The sequence below is a fragment of the Ailuropoda melanoleuca genome, chromosome 11 (genome assembly GCF_002007445.2).
Source record: "Ailuropoda melanoleuca isolate Jingjing chromosome 11, ASM200744v2, whole genome shotgun sequence".
NCBI lineage: Eukaryota > Metazoa > Chordata > Mammalia > Carnivora > Ursidae > Ailuropoda > Ailuropoda melanoleuca.
The window spans coordinates 22306966-22328834 of NC_048228.1; the positions used below are offsets into that span (position 1 = coordinate 22306966).

At 37.7% G+C, this 21869-nt stretch overlaps 1 protein-coding gene across 2 annotated transcripts in view; it reads left to right on the plus strand.

Moving 5' to 3' along the window:
* Positions 1-21869, plus strand: part of CFI (complement factor I) — a 56478-nt gene that overhangs the window by 32014 nt on the left and 2595 nt on the right. For both annotated transcript variants that reach the window (XM_019810024.2, XM_011237361.3), the window contains exons 8-13: positions 4470-4511; positions 5649-5684; positions 7529-7632; positions 7794-7897; positions 17004-17281; positions 21218-21322. In XM_019810024.2, coding sequence (XP_019665583.2) covers positions 4470-4511; positions 5649-5684; positions 7529-7632; positions 7794-7897; positions 17004-17281; positions 21218-21322 — 669 coding nt within the window. The remainder of the gene's footprint in view (positions 1-4469; positions 4512-5648; positions 5685-7528; positions 7633-7793; positions 7898-17003; positions 17282-21217; positions 21323-21869) is intronic.

A 21869-nucleotide genomic window follows, 5' to 3' on the forward strand; every position in this document is an offset into this window, starting at 1 on the left:
ACTAGAGCAAATAATCCTAAAATTTGTATGGAACCACAAAAGACCCTGAATAGCCAAAGCAATCTTGAGAAGGAAGAACAAAACTGGACATACCACAGTTCTAGATTTCAAGATATACTACAAAGCTATAGTAATCAAATAGTATGGTACTGGCACAAAAGCAGACACACAGATCAATAGAACAGGATAGAAAGTCCACAAATAAATTGATGCTTACATGATCAATTAACCTACAACAAAGGAGGCAAGAATAAACAATCTAGAAAAGACAGTCTCTTCAATAAATGGTGTTGGGAAAGCTGAAAATGTACATTCAAAAAAATGAAACTGGAGGGGCGCCTGGGTGGCACAGCGGTTAAGCGTCTGCCTTCGGCTCATGGCGTGGTCCCGGTGTTATGGGATCGAGCCCCACATCAGGCTCTTCCGCACTGAGCCTGCTTCTTCCTCTCCTACTCCCCTGCTTGTGTTCCCTCTCTCACTGGCTGTCTCTATCTCTGTCGAATAAATAAATTAAAAAAAATCTTTAAAAAAAATGAAACTGGACCACTTTCTTACACCATACACAAAAATAAACTCAAAATGGATTAAAGACCTAAATGTATTTTAATTAATTGAATTTAAATTAAAAAAATAAAAACCTAAATATGAGACCTGAATCCATAAGACTCCTAAAAAAGAACATAAGCAGTAATCTCTTGGATGCCAGCTTTAGCAACATTTTTCTAGATATATCTCCTCAGGTGAGGGAAACGAAAGCAAAAATAAACTGTTGGGACTACAACAAAATAAAAAGCTTTTGCAGAGCAGAGAAAACCATCAACAAAATAAATAGGTGACCTATTGAGTGGGAGAAGATATTTGTGAATGATATATCTGATAGGGGGTTAATATCCAAAATATATAAAAACTTATACAACTCATTACACACACACATACACACACACACACACACACACTAATTTGATTAATAAATGGGCAGAGGACTGAATAGACATTTGTCCAAAGAAGACATACAGATGGCCAACAGATACATGAAAAGATACTCAACATCCCTAATAATCAGGGAGATGCGAATAAAAACCACAGTGAGGTATCACCTCACACCAGTCAGCATGGCTAATATCAAAAAGACAAGAAATAAGTGTCAGCGAAGATGTGGAGAAAAGGGAACCCTTATGCACTGTTATGGGAATGTAAGCTGATGCAGCCACTATGGAAAACAGTATGGAGGTTTCTCAAAAAAAAAATTATATATGTATGTATTTATAACTACCATATGATCCAGCAATTCCACTACTGGGTATTTACCCAAAGAAAACAAAAACACAAATGCAAAAAGATATATGCACCTCTATGTTTATTGCAGCATGATTTACGAAGCTAAGATATGGAAGTAACCTAAGTGTCCAATGACAAATGAATGGATAAAGAAAATGTGATACACACACACACACACACACACACACACACACAGACACACACACTCACAGAGGAATATGACTCAGGTCATAAAAAAAATGACATCTTACCATTTGCAACAACATGATAAACCTAGAAAGTATTATACTGAGTGAAATAAGTCAGACAGAGAACTACAAATACCATATGATTTCACTTATATGTGGAATTTTTAAAAAATGAATGAACAAACAAAGAAAAGCAGAGACAGATATGTAAATACAGAGAACAAACTGGTGGCTACCAGAGTGGGGTACGTGGGGAGGATGGGGGAATTAGTTGAAGGAGATTAAGAAGTACAAACTTCCAGTTATAAAATAAGTAAGTCATGGGGATGAAAAGTACAGCATATAGAGTATAGCCAATAATATTGTAACAATGTTGCATGATGACACATAGTAACTACACTTATTGTGGTCAGCATTGCTTAATATATAGAATTGTTGAATCATGAGGTCATACACCTGCAACTAATATAACATTGTATATCAACTATATTTCAATTTTTAAAATGTTACCTACCGGGGCACCTGGGTGGCTCAGCCATTAAGTGTCTGCCTTCGTCTCAGGTCATGATCCCAGGAGGGATCCAGCCCCGTGTCGGGCTCCCTGCTCAGCGGGAAGCCTGCTTCTCCCTCTCCCACTCCCCCTGCTGGTGTTCCCTCTCTTGTTGTGTCTCTCTCTGTCAAATAAATAAAATTTTTAAAAAATTTAAAAAGTTACCTACCCATCCACCCCCAATTTTTTTCATGCCATTGATTTTTAGAGAAACTTGGTCATTTGCCTACAGGATGTTCCTTATTCTGGATTTATAGAGATTTGATTAGATACAAAGTTCAATACTTTAGGCAAGAATTCTCGATGGGTAGTGCTGTGTCCTTTCTATTACATAAAATGTCATGTTCCCTGGGTATGGCATTACTAACGATGCTTAAATTGATCACTGAATCAGCTTGATCTTTCCTTTAAAAAGTTCCCCCACAACCGTTCATCTTAATGGTTTTTAGTAACCGCTGTGATTATTGCCTAGTCCAATTTGTCAATAGGAACTATAAGATGGTGATTTCTCATTCAGCATTCCTTCTGCATTTATTAACTGGTTTTCTATAGAGAAGAACTTTCCCTCATCAACTATTTTGTTTCCATGAAATGCAATTTGTAGTAGAAAGGAAGCATAGTTTTTAATTCTTTCCCTCTACTTACCAAGTTTCAAAGCAATGAGTTGAGGCTCTTTGTGGTTTGGTGCTCATTGGAAAACCTCTGATGGTAAAAATATTTACTAGGTACCTACTCTGTGTCATACAGACTGACTTCTTGCTTACATCAATGCTTTCTCGAAGTTATTATATTCATTGATTTACTCAATGAATATTTATTAAGTTATTGCTATGTGGGCCAGGCCCACATAGTTCTTGAAACAGAATCTAATTATTTTTATATCCCAAATGTGCCTTACAGGTAAGCATGAAATACGTGGTGGAGATATATATGGACAAATGAATTGATAATAATTACATTTTGCCGTTGCTTGGTATTATTTGACTCAACCGAAGTCTTGTTTCATTTCCCATTGACATCAGTTCTTAAATGTAAAAACACACTTTTTAGGATCTCAAATCATATTATTTCTTTTGGAATTTATATAAGCAGTTGAGCAAAATACTTTTATGTCCATTAAATATAGTTAAAACCTTAGTAAAGAGAGGAGAGAAAGAAACTTCCAAATGTTTTTAGGAAGGAAGACAGTAAGTCATGACTCTTGCCAGTGAAGCTTGAGAGTCATTTCCTCCCAGTTTTACTGAGATAGAATTGACATACAACAATGTATATAAGTTTAAGGTGTGCAGCATAATGACTTGACACACATATATTGAGACGATGACCGCAGTAAGTTTAGTTTAACATCCGTCATGTCATACAGTTACAATTTTTTTTTCTTTGTGATGAGAACGTTTAGGATTTACTCCCTTAGCAACTTTCAGGTATACCAGACAGCAATGGTAACTATAGGTCCCGTGCTGTACATGACACCCGCAGCACTTACTGATCTGGAGTTTGTACCTTTTGACCACGTTCACCTAATTCCCCACCCCCCACCCCTGCCCCTAGTAATCACAAATTTGATCTATTTTCTATGAGTTTGTTTTGTTAGATTCCACATGTAAGTGAGATCATCCAGTATTTGTCTTCCTGTGAAGCTCTACAGTTGATTTCACTTTTTCAGTACAATGATATTTGGGGTTTCTTCTCCTTCTCCTCCTCCTCTTCTGTCCCTTTTCCCTCCCTCTCCTCCTTCTCCTGATTCAAAACTCTAAAGAACACAGTATTAGCCTGTCAGGGAAAAAAACCCCACTGCCAGGGGGTAACTATAATATATTACATTTTATTATAACTATAACATTAAATCAATGTCTTGAATCCATATCAAAAGTACATTTACTCGCTGTCATTGTTACTTTAGTTTACCCTTCTTTAGAGTGAGCACCACTTTTTGTATTTCGGTAGTGGGTCTAATTTTTCCTTTCTAAACAACAGCAAATGAGAGAAGAGATGTAAAACAAAAATATTAGTATATTCACTGATCTTTCAGTGGACAGATCAGAATCACTAAACCAAAGGAAGTTTGGAGTATAACTTGATTTCATGTATCCTGGAAAGCCCACCTTTTGTAAATAGAAGTTTAAAAGAGTTATAAATTTTATATAACTGTATAGTAAATTTGCTCTCTGTATGTGTTCAGATATATCCAAAACATACATCTCTTTATAAAACTCAAGTAAAAATAATTTCCTTGCTGTAGTGAAATCGGTGAGTGTTTAAATGCAATATGAAACATCTGTTATATAGTATTGAAAATCAAAGAAAGATGACATACTGTGATTCCCTTTAATCTTTGTAAAAAATTAAGTTGTACTATTTCTGAGATATTAATGATTCGTGTATATTTTATTCAGGTGAATGTTATTTCTTTGCTACAGTGAGTGTTTTGTTTTGTTTTGTTTTGTTTTTAGGAACTAGACATCCTGAAATTAAAGGCCATCATGAAATTAAAGGTAAATCCATTTTTATAATAGAAAATTTATAGTACAGAATTGAAAACAAGGATAAGGTATTATACTTATATGCATAATATCATTGATATGGTATACATTTTTTTCAAAAATTATCCTTTGCTGTGCTGAATTTTTGTGTTTTTTACATATGGTTCAAGGTAAAAGTTTTATAAAATTCTTGGAATATTGCAGAATTGAAGCAGAACAAAGCTACTGCTGTCTTCTTATATATATTTTTAAAGATTTATTTATTTTAGGGAGAGAGTGTGTGTGTGTGAGAGAGAGAGAGAGAGAATGAACTGGGGGAGGGGCATGGGGAGAGGGGGAGGCTTGTTCTCATGATCCTGAGATCATGACCTGAACAGAAATCAAGAGTCAGAGGCTTAACCGATTGAGCCACCCAGGCATCCCTCTTCTTATATTTTAATGTAGCTATTAATTGCACGTGATATGACCACATGTTAGCAATAACTCAGCTTTCACTTTAGTTTAGGCAGAGAGGCCTTTTTAATATCAGCTCAGTACTCTTTCAGTCAGTGTTAGTAACTGTTCCCTACCTTACGTAAGGACTTTGTGAATCAGAGTTGAAAAAGAAGCTTTCCTTCTCTGACCCAAGCATTTTGCCTATTCTAAATGCAGAAAACCACAGCACCATGAGTCTCACCATTCACTTGTACAAACAGACACCTCTTATTGGTACCTGCAAAATTTCGACATAGTTCAGCCTGAGCCTTTACAATTACCTAGGTATAGGAAGGAAATACGATGGTGTGCTTTGAGGATCTGTACTGTCCTTTTTAAACAGGACAGGTTTTTGGGCGCCTGGGTGGCTCAGTGGGTTAAGCATCCAACTCTTGATTTTGGCTTAAGTCATGATCTCAAGATGGTGAGATCAAGCCCGTGTCCATGGAGCCTGATTAAGATTCTTTCTCTCCCTCTGCCCCTCCCCGACTTGTGCGCGCCCGTGCGTGTGTGTGCCTGTGAGCTTTCTCTCTCTCTCTCTCATCAATCAATCAATCAATCAATCAATCGAGGACAGGTTTTAAGATAGAAAATTATAATCAAGGTTTAATTTTAAGTATTTAATTTTTATTATAAACACAACAATAAACATAGGAACTTTTTGTTTTATTATAGAAAAAACAGAATTTTTGACTGCTAATATGGATGAAGGTAAATTAACATTATTCCTTTTTACTAGAGCTTCCCTGGTTTACATCTGCATTTTAATGTTGTGTGTATATTTATGTATGTGTGTATATAAATTAATTCAAGCAACAATTACCTTTGCTATCAATGTAAATAGAAAAAAATAACATTATTCTTCTCCTTATCACTTTTAAGAAAAACAAACCCAAATGTTTCTTGGGAACTGCTTTTAAAAATGGGTTAATTCACAAGGCTAATTTTGAAGTGAAAATATTTTAGACCTACATAACATTTTTTTATTTGCTATGAGCTTTGTCAAAAACAACCAGATTTCAAGCATAACCCATGACATATATTTTGCAATAAAAAGATACTAGACTTTACTTGAACTAACTGGTTCTTTATCAATGTTTTAAACCATGATAACAGAAGGTCTGTGAAGATCTGTATCCTGGCCAGTTGTGCCCTGAGAGCCAAATTAAATTAAAGTATTAAGTCCCTGAGGAGACAGTAATTAATATGAGTTTTTGGGTCAGACAGACTTGTGTTACATCCTGACTCGGTTATTTATTAACTGTGTAACCTTAGGTGAGTAACTTAACCTCAGCTACAAATTGGAAATAAAATAGCTCCCTGTTTTAGGGGGACTTTAAGCTGAAGTTCACATCAGACTCTCTTCTAATTGCCAGGCCTCAAAATTAATTAACAATTATTTTTCATCAGGCAGTGAGTGAAAGATTTAGATTTTTGAAGATACAGACATCAGTCCGAAGAGATTTTCACCAAAGGCCCTTTATTTTCTGCTCAATGTAGTGCTGGTTTTCAGATAGTGTCCAAGCTGCTTCCACAGTCCTCAGCAGATGAGGTCTGTCTTCTTTTAAAGGTCCAAGCACCAATTTAAAACTTACCACCACACTCTTCCCCCAACCCAGTTCTTAGAATGGGTGGGACAAAATAAACAAACAAAAACCTATCCATATTCACGCAAGACTTCTCTCCCTTAAGGACCTACGTCCTTCTTATATGCCCAAAGTAATTGACAGTGATATTAATTTAACTTTCTCATTTGGGGCTAAGAAGCAAGTTCATAAAAATATTCGTTATGTGCTAAAATAGAAAGAATAAGGAAAAATCTTATGTTTTTACTTTCTTTCTTTTTCATGAATTCTTTTGCCAATTTACATCTCAAGCCTTACTCTGCCATGTGTCTCTGTGTTAAGTGTGCCACATCTAAATGCTCACAGAGGAAGGAAATATCATCACGTGTCAAGTGACGAGAAAATACCCCCTCACCCACTGATCCTGGATTGTCCTGGATTGTCCTGGATCCTGGCACATTACCTCTCAGGGTTAACATGATGATTGAATGAAATAAACTACACACAATGTATTTAGCATGGGGACTGACACAGAAAGTGCTCAAATGTTAACATCATTAATGTTAATATTATTGAAAAGAATTCCATATGAACAGCCTCTGTAAAGTAAAAACTATGAAAGTGAGAGGATATAGGTGCCCATATTGTCAGCTCATTCTGATGATTTCTGAATGAGACCCTCATCCTGACTGTGCCTGGCCATGTGACATCTTTTATCTGTCTGCTAAAGCCTGATAAATGTTTAACCCTTCAGTTAGCTTCTTTCTGCCACCAGTGTACCTTTAGGCAGAACTTCAGAGAATCAAGCCAATTTTCATATTAAGCCAGAATTTTTAAACAAGGTCAATAATACCAATTAGCATCTAAAATAATTTATTAATCAATTCAGCCTATTTTGTTTTAGCAATGAATTTGCTGGTTTTGTGGCATAAATAATGAAGAAGCAATGGGTTTAAAATCATAATGATACGATCTCTTCCTTTCTTGAAGAAAGAAAATGGATAAAGTCATTTCTCCCTAAAGTGTCCTGTGGAGTTAAAAACAGCGTGCCCATTCGAAGGAAACGAGTCATAGGAGGAAAGCCAGCATACATGGTAAACCTGTTACTTCCCAGGAGCAGTCCAAGTTTGAGAAACAAAGAAAGGTGGGGAGATATGTAATAAGAGACTGGGACTCTTGCAATGGACATACCTTAGGGCTACCTGTCTATCACTGTCTGGTAGAATGGTAGTGACCACACTAATGTCTCTTACAGGGAGACTTCCCATGGCAGGTGGCAATTAAGGAAAATGAGAGAATCAAATGTGGAGGAATTTATATCGGAGGGTGTTGGATTGTAACTGCTGCACACTGTGTCAGGTAAAAAATGTTTCTGAAAAGATTTTGGATTCCCTGAAGTAATGAAAGTGGGTAATAGAGAGTAGAGACTGTGGCAGATGATAGATAAAAACATGTGACAAATTCCACTCTCTAGACAGCTAAATCCCTCCAATATTCATGATTGGAACCCCAGAGGCCATCCCCCCCAGACCAAATTATGATCCCAGATGGCAAGGTCAGATCAAATCCGTAGGTACCAAGTTGTCATATGGCTCATTTGCATGATGGGAAAGCAAGTAGATACTACCTACGTTTTTGTGGAGTTAAGACCAAACTGCTAAGAAGAGTTTGTGACTGAAAAGTTTATAGAGTTGATACTCACCTGGCATTTTCTCTGGTCTCACTTCAACAAGGATGTTGTTTAAAGAGCCGCATGCATTTAGAAGCTTCAAATGCACAAACCTTTTTGCCCCTTCCACGTACGCTTGAATGTATTTGCTATGTGTTCCAGACAGTAAAGGAACTGCTCCAAGCTTGGCGCTACTTGTCTCACCGGCTGCTCCAGGCTGGCTGCTCGTCTTCGGCATGTGTGCATCACAGATGTCTCTTCTTCCCATAAGGAGACCAATCATATGGGATTAGAGCTCACTTAGGGCCTTATTTAAACTTCATGACCACTTTAAAGACTATTTCCAAATCTAGTCATGTTGGGGGTTAGGTCTTCAACATATGAATTTTAGGGGAACGCAAGTCAGTTCATATCAGTGGCTAAAGGGCAATACACAAAAGCTGTTGATAACAAGTTAAGGGGAGCTGGAGGACAGACTTAGGGATTCCAGCCTCAGTTCTGATCTTTAGAGTGAATGAAACGTCATTTGCTGAGCGCCTCTTACAGACCAGATAATCTGTGTGACACTTTCACATATGTTATTTTGTTTTCATACCCTTTACAGCCCTAAGAGGTAAATATTAGTCTTCCCATTTTGTGGATTAGCAGACTGAGACTGAGAAGTTACATAACTCGGCTAAAGTTACACTCCTAGTCAGCAGCAGAACATAGTTGTTGGTACCATCTGTCACCACACAAAGCTTTTACAATACTATTGACTATATTCTCTATGCTGTACATCCCCTTGGCTTATTTACTTTATAACTAGAAGTTTGTACTTCCTAATCCTCTTCACCTATTTTGTCCACTTCCCAGCTCCTCCCCCTTTATCTATGAATCTGTTTCTGTTTTGTTTTTTCATTTGTTTTGTGTTTTAGAATCCACACATGAGTGAAATCATATGGTATTTGTCTTTCCCTGTCTGACTTATTTTAACCTAGCATAATATTCTCTAGATCCATCCATGTTGTTGCAAATGGCAAGATCTCATTCTTTTTTATGGCTGAAAAATATCCTATTGTATACATACATCACATCTTCTTTATCCATTTATCTATTGATAGACGCTTAGGTTGCTTCCATATCTTAGTTATTATAAATAATGCTGCAGTGAACATAGGAGTGCATATATGCCTTTAAATTGGTTTTCATTTTCTTTGGGTAAATACCCAGAAGCAGAATTGCTGGGCCATAGGGTAGTCCTATTTTTAATTTTTTGAGGAACCTCCGTACTGTTTTCCTTAGTGGCTGCACCAATTTACATTTCCACCAACAGTGCGCAAGTGTTCTCTTTTCTTGGTATCCTGACCAACACTTGTTATTTCTTATCTTTCTGATACTAGTCATTCTGATGGTTTTCATTCACATCTCCCTGATGATTAAGGATGTCGAGCATCTTTTCATGTGTCTGTTGACCATCTGTATGTCTTTGTATGTCTTCTTTGGAAAAATGTCTATTCAAGCACTCTGCCCATTTTTTAATTGGGTTATTTTTTATATTAAGTTATGTAAGTTATATATATATACATGTATTAGATATACATACATACATTGATATTAACTCCTTGTCAGATTAATGATTGGCAAATTTCTTCTTCCATTCAGTAGGTTCTCTGTTTTGTTGACAGTTTCCTTCATTGTACAAAAGGTTTTTAGTTTAATATAATCCCATGTTTATTTTAGCTTTTATATTCTTAGCTCCTTTGTCATAGATTAATTGACCATATGTATGTGTAAGATTTTTTCTGGGATCTCTACACTATTCCATCAATCTATGTGTCTGTTTTCAGGACAGTATCATAATGTATTGATTATTAAACTTTGTAGTGTAGTTCAAAATCAGGGAATTTGATACTTCCAGCTTTGTTCTTCTTTCTCAAGATTACTGTGGCTATTTGGGATCTTTTGTGGTTCCATACAAAGTTCAGGATTCTTTGTTCTAGTTCTATGAAAAATTTTTTGGTAAAAAAAAATTGCATTAAATGTGTAGATTGCTTAGGGTAGTATAGACATTTTAACAATATTGGTTCTTCCAATCCACATGGAATATCTTTCCATTTATTTGTGTCACTTCCAATTTCTTTCATCAATGTCCTATAGTCTTTCACTTCCTTAAATTTATTCCTAGGTGTTTTATACTTTTTGGTGCAATTGTAGAAAGAATTATTTTTATTCTGATAGTTCATTATTAATGTATAGAAACAATATCTGTATGTTAATTTTGTATCCTGTGATTTTACCAAATTCATTTATTAGTTCTAATAGTTTTCTGGTGGAGTCTTCAGAGTTTTCTATATATATTATCATGCCATCAGCAAATAGTGACAGTTTTACTTCTTCCTTCTCAATTTGGATGCCTTTTATTTCTTTTCTTTTTTGTTTTTGTTTTTTGGTTTTTTTGTTGTTGTTTGTTTGTTTGTTTGTTTGTTTTTGGTCTGATTGTTGCAGCTAGGACTTCCAGTACTATGTGGAATAAAGTGGCAAGAGTGGGCTTCCTTGTCTTGCTTCTGAACTTAGGGGGAAAGCTTTCACCAGTGTGTATGATGTTAACTGTGGATTTGTCATGTGTAGCCTTTATTATGCTGAGGTACCTTTCTTCTATATCCACTTTGTTGAGAGTTTTTATCATAAGTAGATATTGAGTTTTCTTTCCCGCATCTTTTGAGCTGATCATATGATTTTTATCCTTTGTTTTATTAATATGGTGTATCATATTGATTGATTTGTAGATGTTAAGCCATCCTTGTATCCCTGGAATAAATCCCACTTGATCATGGTGAACAATCCTTTTAATGTACTGTGGAATTCAGTTTGCTAATATTTTGTTGATGATCTTTGCCTCTATGTTTATCAGAGATACTGGTGTGTAGTTTTCTTTTCCTGTAGTGTCTTTGCCTGGCTTTGGTATCAAGATAATGCTGGCCTCATAGAATGAATCTGGATGTATTCCTTCCTCTGCAATTTTTTGGAATAATTTAAGAAGGATAGGTGCTAACTCTTTATATATTTGGCAGAATTCACCTGTGAAGCTGTCTAGTCTTGAATTTTTGTGTATTGTAAGTTTTTAAGTTACTGGTTTAATTTCATTACTTGTAATCAGTCTATTCAGATTTTCTATTTCTTCATTATTCAGTTTTGGGATGTTTATGTTTTTAGGAATTTATCCATTTCTTTTAGGTTTTCCACTTTGTTGGTGTATAGTTGTTCATAGTAATCTCTTATAACCATTTTTATTTCTGTGGTGTGAGTTGTAACTTCTCCTCTTTTGTTTCTGATTTTATTTATTTAGGCTCTCTTTTTCTTGGTGAGTCTGGCTAGAAGTTTATCAAATTTTTTATCTTTTAAAAAATCTGCTTTTAGGGGCACCTGGATGGCTCAGTTGTTAAGCATCTGCCTTTGGCTCAGGGCGTGATCCTGGAGTTCTGGGATCGAACCCCACATCGGGCTCTTCTGCTGGGAGCCTGCTTCTTCCTCTCCCACTCCCCCTGCTTGTGTTCCTTCTCTCGCTGGCTGTCTCTCTCTGTCAAATAAATAAATAAAAGAATCAATGGTTGCCTTTTAAAAAAAAAATCTGCTTTTAGTTTTATTGGTTTTTTTCTATTTTTTCTACAATTCATTTATTTCTGCTCTAATCTTTGTTATTTCCTTTCTTCTACTAACAGTGACCTCTGTTTTTTGTAGTGCTTTTAGGTATAAGGTTAGATGGCTTATTCGAGATTTCTCTTGTTTCTTTAGGTAGACCTCTATTACTATGAACTTCCTTCTTAGAACTGTTTTTGCTGCATCCCATAGATTTTTGGACTGTTGTGTTTCCATTTTCATTTGTGTCAAGGTGTTTTTTAATTTTTTTTCTCCTTGATTTTTCATTGACGTGTTAACTGTTTAGTAACATTATGTTTAGCCTCCATGTGTTTGTGTTTTTTCCAGTTTTCTTCTTGTAATTGATTTCTAGTTTCATACTTATGTGGTCAGAAGAGATGTTTGATATGATTTCTATCTTCTTGAGTATATTAAGACTTGTCTTGTGGCCTAACATATGATATACTCTGGAAAACATTCCCGTGTGCTTGAAAAGAATGTGTATTCTGTAGTTTTTGGATAAAATGTTCTGTATATATCTATTAAGTCCATCCGGTCTAATGTGTCACTTAAAGCCAATGTTTCCTTATTCATTTTCTGTCTGAGCGCTCTATCCATTGATATAAGTGGTATATTAAAGTCCCCTACTATTATTGTATTACTGTATCTTTATGTATGTTAATACTTGCTTTATATGTTTAGGTGCTCCTATGTTGGGTGCATAAATGTTTATGAATGTTATATCCTCTTCTTGAAGTTACCTTTTATCATTATGTAATGCTCTTCTTTATCTTTTGTTACAGTCTTTGTTTTAAAGTCTATTTTGTCTCTTGTGAGTATTGCTGCACCAGCTTTCTTTTTGTTTCCACTTGCATAGAACATCTTTTTCCATCCCCTCACTTTCAGTCTGTGTGTGTCTTTAGATCTGAAATGAGTCTCATAAGCAGCATATAGATGAGTCTTGTTTTCAACCCATTCAGCCACTCTATGTCTTTCAATTGATGCATTTAATTAATTTACATGTCATTATTGATAGGTATGTACTTATTGCCATTTTGTTAATTGTTTATTGGTTGTTTCTATGGTTCTTCTCTGTTCCTTTCTTATTCTCTGCATCTCTTCCATTGTGGCTTGATGGTTTTCTTTAGTTTTATGTTTGGGTTCTTTTGTCTTTATTTTTTGTATATCTATTGTAGGTTTTTGGTTTGTGGTCACCATGAAGCTCATCTATATTAACCTACATACATAGCAGTTCTCTCTCTTCCCATATATATATATATATATATATATATACACACACACAGCTGATAGTCACAAGTTTGAACACATTCTAAAAGCACTACATTTTTTTACTCCCTCCCTCATATTTTAAGTTTTTGATGTCTTAAATAAAAAGATGTATCTTTTTATTATGTGTATCCCTTAACTGCTTATTTTCGTTATAGTTGATTTTACTATTTTTGTCTTTTAACCTTCATATTAACTTTGCAAGCAGCCAATGTACATTACTGCTCTTACTATATATTTACCTGTATCAGTAAGATTTTTTTTCTTTCATATATTTTCTTATTTCTAGTTATGGCTTTAACATTTTTCATAAGATCAGTTTAGTGGTGATGAACTTCAGCTTTTTCTTGTCTGGGAAATTCTTTATCTCTTCTTCAATCCTGAATGATAATCTTGCCAAATAATGCATTCTTGGTTATTAGCTTTTCCTTTTCAGCACTTTAAAGATATCCTGCTACTCCCTTCTGGCCTACAAAGTCTGAAAAATCAGCTGATAGTCTTACGAGATTTTCCTTGTTTGTAACTTTTTGTTTTTCTCTTGCTGCTTTTAAGATTTTCTCTTTATCTTTAACTTTTGCCATTTTAATTATAATATGCCTTGGCATGGATCTCTTTGGGTTCATCTTGTTTTGGGACTCTCAGTGCTTTCTGGACCTGGATGTCTGTTTCCTTCCCCAGGTTAAGAAAGTTTTCAACTATTATTACTTCAAAGAAGTTTTCTGCCCACCTCTATTTCTCTTCTCCTCTGTGGACCCCTAAAATGTGAATATTAGTATACTTGATGTTGTCCAAGGTCCCTTAAACTACGTTTTTTTTTTTTTATTATTATGTTTCTTTTTGCTGTTCTACTTGGGTAATTTCCACTATTCTGTCTTCCAGATCTCTGATCTGTTCTTATGGATCATCTAATCTGCTACTGATTTCCTCTAGAGTATTTTTTGGTTCAGTTATTGTATTCTTTAGCTCTGTGACTTCTTTTTAGTTCTTTCTTATATTTTTCAACTCTTGGTTGAAGTTTTCACTGTATTCCTCCATTCTTCTCCCAAGTTCAGTGAGCATCTTTATGACCATTACTTTGAACTCTTTATCAGGTAAATTACTTACTTCTATTTCATTAGGGTTTTTTTTTTAACCCCTGGGGTTATATCTTGTTTGTTCTTTTATTTGGAACATATTCCTCTGTCTCCTGATTTTGTTTGACTTTCTCTGTTTCTGTGAATTGGGCAGAGCAGCTACCTTTCCCAGTCTTGAACGAGTGTCCTGTGTAGGTGCTTCCCTATGTAGACTGTGTGTGCTGGAGGCGTTGGTTGACTGGCCAAAGCTGGAGCCAGCATGGGCCAGGGGGTCTTAGGGCATGCTACACTGAGGCCACCCTACAGAAAGAGCTGGAGCAGGAGTGGGCATGGGTCTGGGGGTCCCAGGGTGCTCCATGCTGGAACAACCTGGCTGGAAAGCTGGAGCTGGAACTGGCCTGGGTTGGCAGGTTCCAGGGTGTTCTGCACCAGGGCCACTATGGCAGGATAACTGGAGCTGGGGCAGGCAGGCTGGGGCACTCCACATAGGGAGTGCCCTGGTGGGATGGCTGGAGCTGAAGCAGGTGCAGGCTGGAGGTGTCCTGGAGTACTTTCTACCTGGGCCACTTTGGTGTGATGGCTGGAGATATAGTGGGCACAAACAAGGGGTATCTGAGTCTGCACTGTATTGGGACAGTCTCAGTGAGATAGCTGGAAATGGGATGGGTGCCGGCAGGGGCCCACCTGAAGGGGATGGCTGGAGCTGTTAGGGCTAGGAATCTGGGGTCACTGAGACTATAGCCCAGCCAGAGTGTCTGGCTCCTGCTCCCATCTGTGCTATCAAGGTGGAGGGGAAATATAGACAATGGCACTCACCAGCACCTCCAGATCATTGAACCAAGTCTGGAGTTCCCATCATTACCATGTCTCTGTCTCTCGCATTCTCTACGCGGTCCCTCTGTTGTTGTTGTGCAGAAGATGTTCAGTTAGCCTCCCGTTCTTCTTCAGGAGGTGTTGCTCTATATGTAGGTGTAGGTTTGGTGTGTCCGTGGGATGAGGTGAGTCCAGGGTGTTCCCACACTGCCATTGTGGACCACCACTCTCAGTAGTCTTAATCTATGTTGTTTCTATTTGTTTAATGCCTATTCTCATGAATTTTGGTGGAAGGAAGTGCCTACTTCTTCCTCAGAGAGGCAGAAAATGTCAGACACTTCTTTGCCAGGCTCGTTTGCTTCTAGAGTATCTAAACAACATTTTCAACATGGCCCCTTAGGCTCCATATGATCTGACCCCTAATTACCTTTGCCAATTTCATCTTTCCCCACAGCTTCAACTCTTGCTGTCTGCTCTACGTGCTGTGGACTTCTTTCAGTTACTCATGTGCACCTTGCTCCCTGTTGCAGAGAGATCTTCATATGTCATTTCTCATGCCCGAAATGATTTTTCCTACCCTGTTTCTCTAGTTAGTGCTACTCTTTATTCAGATCTTAGCTCAGTCTTCACTTCCTTAGAGAATCTTCCCTGACTCCCTTAAATAAAGCCTTCTTGATAAGTTCTCAGAACCCCATGCGCTGTTCATTCTTCACTTTACACAGTAGAATACATATCTTCATTATTGTAATTATCCATTTAATACTGCATCTTTCCCTAGATCCTGAGCTCCATGAAGGCAGGAACTATTTCTGGTTTTGTTCATTTCTATATCCCGTTGGCTAGCACAGTGCCTGGTAATAGTAGGTGCATACTAAGTATTGGTTAGTAAATTGAATGAATAAACAGAGTTAACCTTTAAACAATATTCAGGACCTCTGATCCTAAAAAAAACAACCAAAATTAATATGGTGCACAGCATTCTTGGAATATTAAGTGTAAATAAAAGCATCCTGAATACCTCCTTGGTTCCTAGAACAACACCGTTTAACTGTTAGGTGATTACCTGAGAAAATGATGGTAAATGCCAATTTGCTGGAAACCATGAGGTAAAAATTAGTATGAAAATTGAGTGAAGCATAAGAACAAGCAATATTTAGCTCATTAACCATTTCAACTAAATTTTAAAACAGCAACTATATGCCAGGTACCATGCTGGGTGCAGGCATCTATCCACAGATTAATTAGACCCCATCTTTTTTTTTTAAGATTTTATTTATTTATTTGACAGAGATAGAGACAGCCAGCGAGAGAGGGAACACAAGCAGGGGGAGTGGGAGAGAAAGAAACAGGCTTCCAGCAGAGGAGCCTGATGTGGGGCTCGATTCCGTAACGCCAGGATCACACTCTGAGCCGAAGGCAGACGCTTAACGACTGAGCCACCCAGGCACCCCATAGACCCCATCTTTGACCTCCAGCAACACAGTCCAACAGAAAGAAGGGCTTGTAAGCAAGTAAATACAATGCAATGTTAAGATGAAGTCAGTCTTAAACACAGGATAATAACTGCTATGTTCTCCACCCTGAGAACCTCTGGGGTTGACAGAGTAATGAGAATGTGTGTCCTGATTTCCCCATTCCCTCAACCACATTTCTGGCTACATGCTTTCTGGTCTCTGCTTGAACACCTTCAGTGATGGTACTCTCACTCCAGAGGTAGCCAACTCGTTCCACTTCTGGGCATCTCTGGTTGTTAGTGAGTTCTTTATGTCCCTGGTATTGAGCAATTAGATGGATTATTCCTCTTTTCATTTACCCACTGACTTTAATTCTACCCCATAAATGTAATTGCACTGCTACATGACAGCAAGAATTTTTTTTAAAAAATCTAGAAAAAGGAAGAAAGTCCTTTAAAAGGGAAGATATAAAGATAAAGCATCAGATGTTCATATTTATAGTTGGTATTTTTCCGCAATATATCTTATCTCCCTTTTCCTTTCTGTTATAGTGTCAGTAAAATGTACCATTACCAAATATGGGCATCATTCCTAAACACGTTAACACCTGACGGCGATGTGATTGTTCACTTAGTAAAGCAAATTTTTATTCATGAAAAGTACAACGGAAGCACCTATGAAAATGACATAGCTTTGATTGAATTGAAAAAACACTCAAACAAGAAAGACTGTGAGCTGACTAATTCCATCCCTGTCTGTGTTCCCTGGTCTTCATATCTATTCCAACCTAACGACAAATGCACTGTTTCTGGCTGGGGTCGAGAAAAAGGTATATGTTTTAAAATTTGTTAGTCAGAATCCAGGGGTTGAAATAAATGGGAATAGAAATGGATAGGAGCTAATTTCCTAGTACTTGGGGAGAAACATAGCATCAAATCCAGAAAAATGAGCATTCAGTCAGGGCTGGCTTCATGGGCGTGAGACCTGTGCCATTGCCCAGCATTCCAGGCTCCAAAGGGCCCCTTGCTTAGCATACTGCTCTGTGGTCATCATCATGAAATTCTTAATAATTTTTGCCTCAGCCCCCATCTCACATTTTTATTTTTCACTGGGCCCTGAAAATTTTGCAGCTGATCCTGATCCAGAGTTTCAAAGGGCAGCTACGCTCTGTGATCCTGAAGCATACATTGAGGGGTAACCATTTACAAAAAAAAAAAAAAAAGTAGAGTGACAGGGGAACATATATAGCATTGATTTTCTGGATTTGTTAGAGAGACATGGATGGAAGATAAAATGGCTTTCAAAGGAATAGTCAAAGTATGGGTGAGTCAATAATCCCACCACCCTCTGCTCTCTCCCCCACTCCCCCATTCTCCTTGCCCCACCCTCTCCATCACATCTCACAAAGAGGAAGAAAACATAAAGAATTATTTCTTGAGCTTCTAAGGAGACTTGAGGTGAACATTTGTATGAATAAGCTATGTAGACACTTAGGGACAAATTATTAGAAAAACTGGCTAAATAAGAAGTTAGATTAGAATTAAATTAGCCAAAGCTTTTCCCTTTATCTTGAAGCATTAGCTTTGAAATTTAGCTTCCTTTTGACTTCCTACATTCTCTTTGTAAATAACTTCACTATGTTGGTCTTATAGACTCATACTCCAACACATTATTTAAAATTGCCAGATGGAAAAGTATACAATATGTGTATAAATTAACCCAGATCTGTAGTATGTTTGAATACCCAAGACTAAATTTTATTAGTAACTAGTTTATCCGGAATGCATTATGTCCTTACATTTGTTCCTCTTAAAAAAAAGTTTATTACGTACATTTACAAGTATACAGAAGAATAGAGATAAAAGTATAATAAACCTACTTATTCATCACCCAGTTTCTGATTATCAACCCTCTCCCATTCTTGTTTTATCTCTCTGAATCAATCACAAGCTCAATAAGATAATTAGGAAGGGTTATTTATAAAGGGATTAATTACAAGGATGTGGATAGGGGGTTGGGGAACCACAGGGGCTACGCAGCAAACCAGGACCAACAGTACCAGAACAGCCTCTCTGAAATCCGAAGATGTGAGGGGAAGAAGTGACCAAGAGAAAGAGACTCAGGTACAGCATTGACAGAAGCAATGACTTTGAATTGAAGGTTACAGCCAACCCGGATCTCGTTATCCTCTCTTCCTACCCTCCCTTCTTCTGCTGGGGTTTTATGTTGAAAACCAGAGGCTCAGAGATTCCTACTGAGGCAATCCCTCAGATAAGGCTCTTTGGGCAGGGGGGCAGGGCATTGAAGGGTGGAGAATGGATCTGAAGAACGATTGGGAGCTATTGAACATATTCCCTCTACCCCACACATTCTTTTTTTCCTGGAGCATAGAGATAAATGTAATTTTGTCCATGAATATTCCAGTAGATATCTTTACCAGGTAAGGACTTAAAAAACAAAAATAAAAGCAAAAACACAGCACCATTCATACACAACAAAATGAAAGTGATCCCATAATATCATCTCATAACCACCCGTGTTTAATATTCCTCAAGTATTTACAAAATATATTTACAATCAGGATTATTTCCATTGGGATCCAAAGTCTGCACATTGCATTTGGTGGCTATTCTTCTTAAATCTTTTTAAATCTAGATCAGTTACCCCTTCCTTTTATTTAAAATGTATTTAATAAGGAAACTGGGTCATTCTTATTTTGGAATTTTCACACCTTGAATTTGGCTGATTGTATCCTTGATGTGGTATTTCACATGTTCTTCTTTTTTTTTTTTTTTTAAGATTTTATTTATTTATTTGACAGAGAGAGACAGCGAGAGAGGGAACACAAGCAAGGGGAGTGTGAGAGGGAGAAGCGGGCTTCCTGCCAAGCAGGGAGCCCAATGCAGGGCTCCATCCCCGGACCCTGGGATCATGACTGAGCCGAAGGCAGACGCTAAACGGCTGAGCCATCCAGGCGCCCCTTCACATGTTCTTCTATTCCATGTATTTCCTATAAACTGGTAGATATGTTCTTATGCATTGTTTTACTTGTTAATCAAATATAGTTTAACACATTTCTTGAGCCCTTTCTGTCCTTGCAAGATAGTAATGCTAATGTGCTAGGATTTCGCTGATGAAAAGTATGGACCAGGGCAACAAGGAGTATAGAGGCTACAAGATTGAGAGACAAAGACCAGTTCTCAAGGGACTTACAGTACAGAGAGCCATCAGATGTGAATGCCACCATGGGACAGCAGAATGTGACAGGTGCCTCAAGAAATATACAAAACAATGGGGTGCCTGGGTGGCTCAGTCAGTTAAGTGTCCAGCTGTTGATTTTGGGTCACATCATGATCTCAGGGTTGTGGGATCTAGCCCCGCATCAGGCTCTGTTCTGAGCATGGAGCCTGCTTGAGAGTCTCTCTCTCCTTCTTCCTCTGCCCCTCCCCATTCACACTCCCCCTTTAAAAAAGAAAGAAAAAAAAGAAGAGGTATATAAAACAAGAGTTTAAGGGAGGGAGTAATCTCCTGAGCCAATAAAAATTGTTCACACGATATAGGAGTTCCCAGTTTTTAAAGGCTTCCCTGGAGTTAGAAGAAATGATAAATTACTAATTAAAAAAAAAAAAAACACCTCTCAACCTGAGAAGTTAACATCTTAAAACTAACTTGAAGGAGAAAAAAAAAAAAACTCTTTCCTAGTTTGCCCTATACTTTGGTGGATTTTTGTCTCCCCCTGCTTCTCAGAAGAGAAGAGTATTAGTTTTACACTTTACTACGTACCCACTACAGTGCTAGGGTCTGAGGACGTGTCCTCTCAAGACAGCCAGAAGCCTCTGTCCCCTGATAGTTTTTATACATTAAGTGAGGGGGTAAGTCATTTGGCATAAGATGTGTAGTGTATAATTGGATTATGGAGTTCATGGATGAATTAATTACATAAATATTTATTAAGCAACTACTCTGTGCCAGCATGAGGCTGGGTGCTAACATAGCAATCCACCCATCAGGTCCAGTCCTTGCCCTCCTAGAGCATAAAAATTGCTGAAAGCTTGGGGAAAAGGTGGAGGGGAGATGGGGCAAAGACTCACTCCTTATACCCAAGACATCTCACCCCATATTCTTACGTTTTTCTCATCTTTCTGGACTGTCGATCAGCAACAGTATGTGCCCCTTCTCTCTCCTTAGATGAAAAACGTTCAAGCTCCACATCTCTAATTCAAATGAAATCCTAAATCCTCTTTCAAATCACTTAGGAGATGAACTTCTTCAGACACACAAAAACGCATACAGACTGATAACTTCATGTGAAGTTTCTTCATTTAACTTCTTATATTAGGAGGGCGTTTTCACTCTAACAAGCACTTTCAAGGAAATCCAGGATGTAAGATGATAGGAGCTATTCATGTGAGAAAATGCTGATCACTGACTCCTACACAGCTCCCTCCCTTAGACTCAGCAATCAGAGGGGAGGGAGTTTATCCTGTTCATCTCAGAGCTGCTCGGTCTCTGAAATGAAAATGACTTCAGTCAGGAATGTGTTCAGAAACGCCCCTTAACTATTTTTAGCAAGACGATTGGAGAAACGGCATAGGAGCAGCATGGGATTAAATGTGCTAATGAACTCTCCTCAAAAGCTGATGTATGTGTTAAGGAACATATAGAATCTTCTCTGTGCCTCGTGGTTTACTAAATGATGAGAGTATCTATTTAGATTTCTCATCTGTGACTTCTAAATGTGTGCGTGTTCTCTCCCTTTGCTTAGATAACCAAAAAGTCCATTTACTTCAGTGGGGTGAAGTTACCCTAATCAACAACTGCTCCAGGTATTATCCCGGTCGCTATTTTGAAAAAGAAATGGACTGCGCAGGTAAGCCCGGAGTGGTTTCTCTAAGATCTGTACCTATACCCCCCACCCAACACCTCTTCTCCTCACCAAATCCACCCCCTGGCCCCTCGCTCTGTGCCCTGGGCCCTTTCATCGGATCTCCTGGCTGGAGCTTCCCTTGCCCTTAGCTCAGTCCCTCCTGCTAATGCAAAGAGGAAAAATCTTCCTTACTCCACGTTATAGCAGGGTGACTAAAAGCACAGACTCTGGAACCAGGCTGCGTGGGTTTATATCCCGGTGTTTACCAATTACGACTCGTGTGACCTTGAGCAGGCTTCCCCATCTGCAAAATTGGGGATCTTCATAAATGAGGAAACTGAGGTGCAGGGCAGTTACATAAATTTCCCAAACACAGACAAGATGTGGCAGATCCAGCATCAAAACTCAAACTTAAATGATCTCATTTCAGACGCAACCGCTGGGAAGTAAATCCTCCCTCCTCAGCAATCCCATGGCACCTTTTTTTTTTTTTAATGATTTTTTATTATGTTAGTCACCATACAGTACATCCCCGGATTCTGATGTAAAG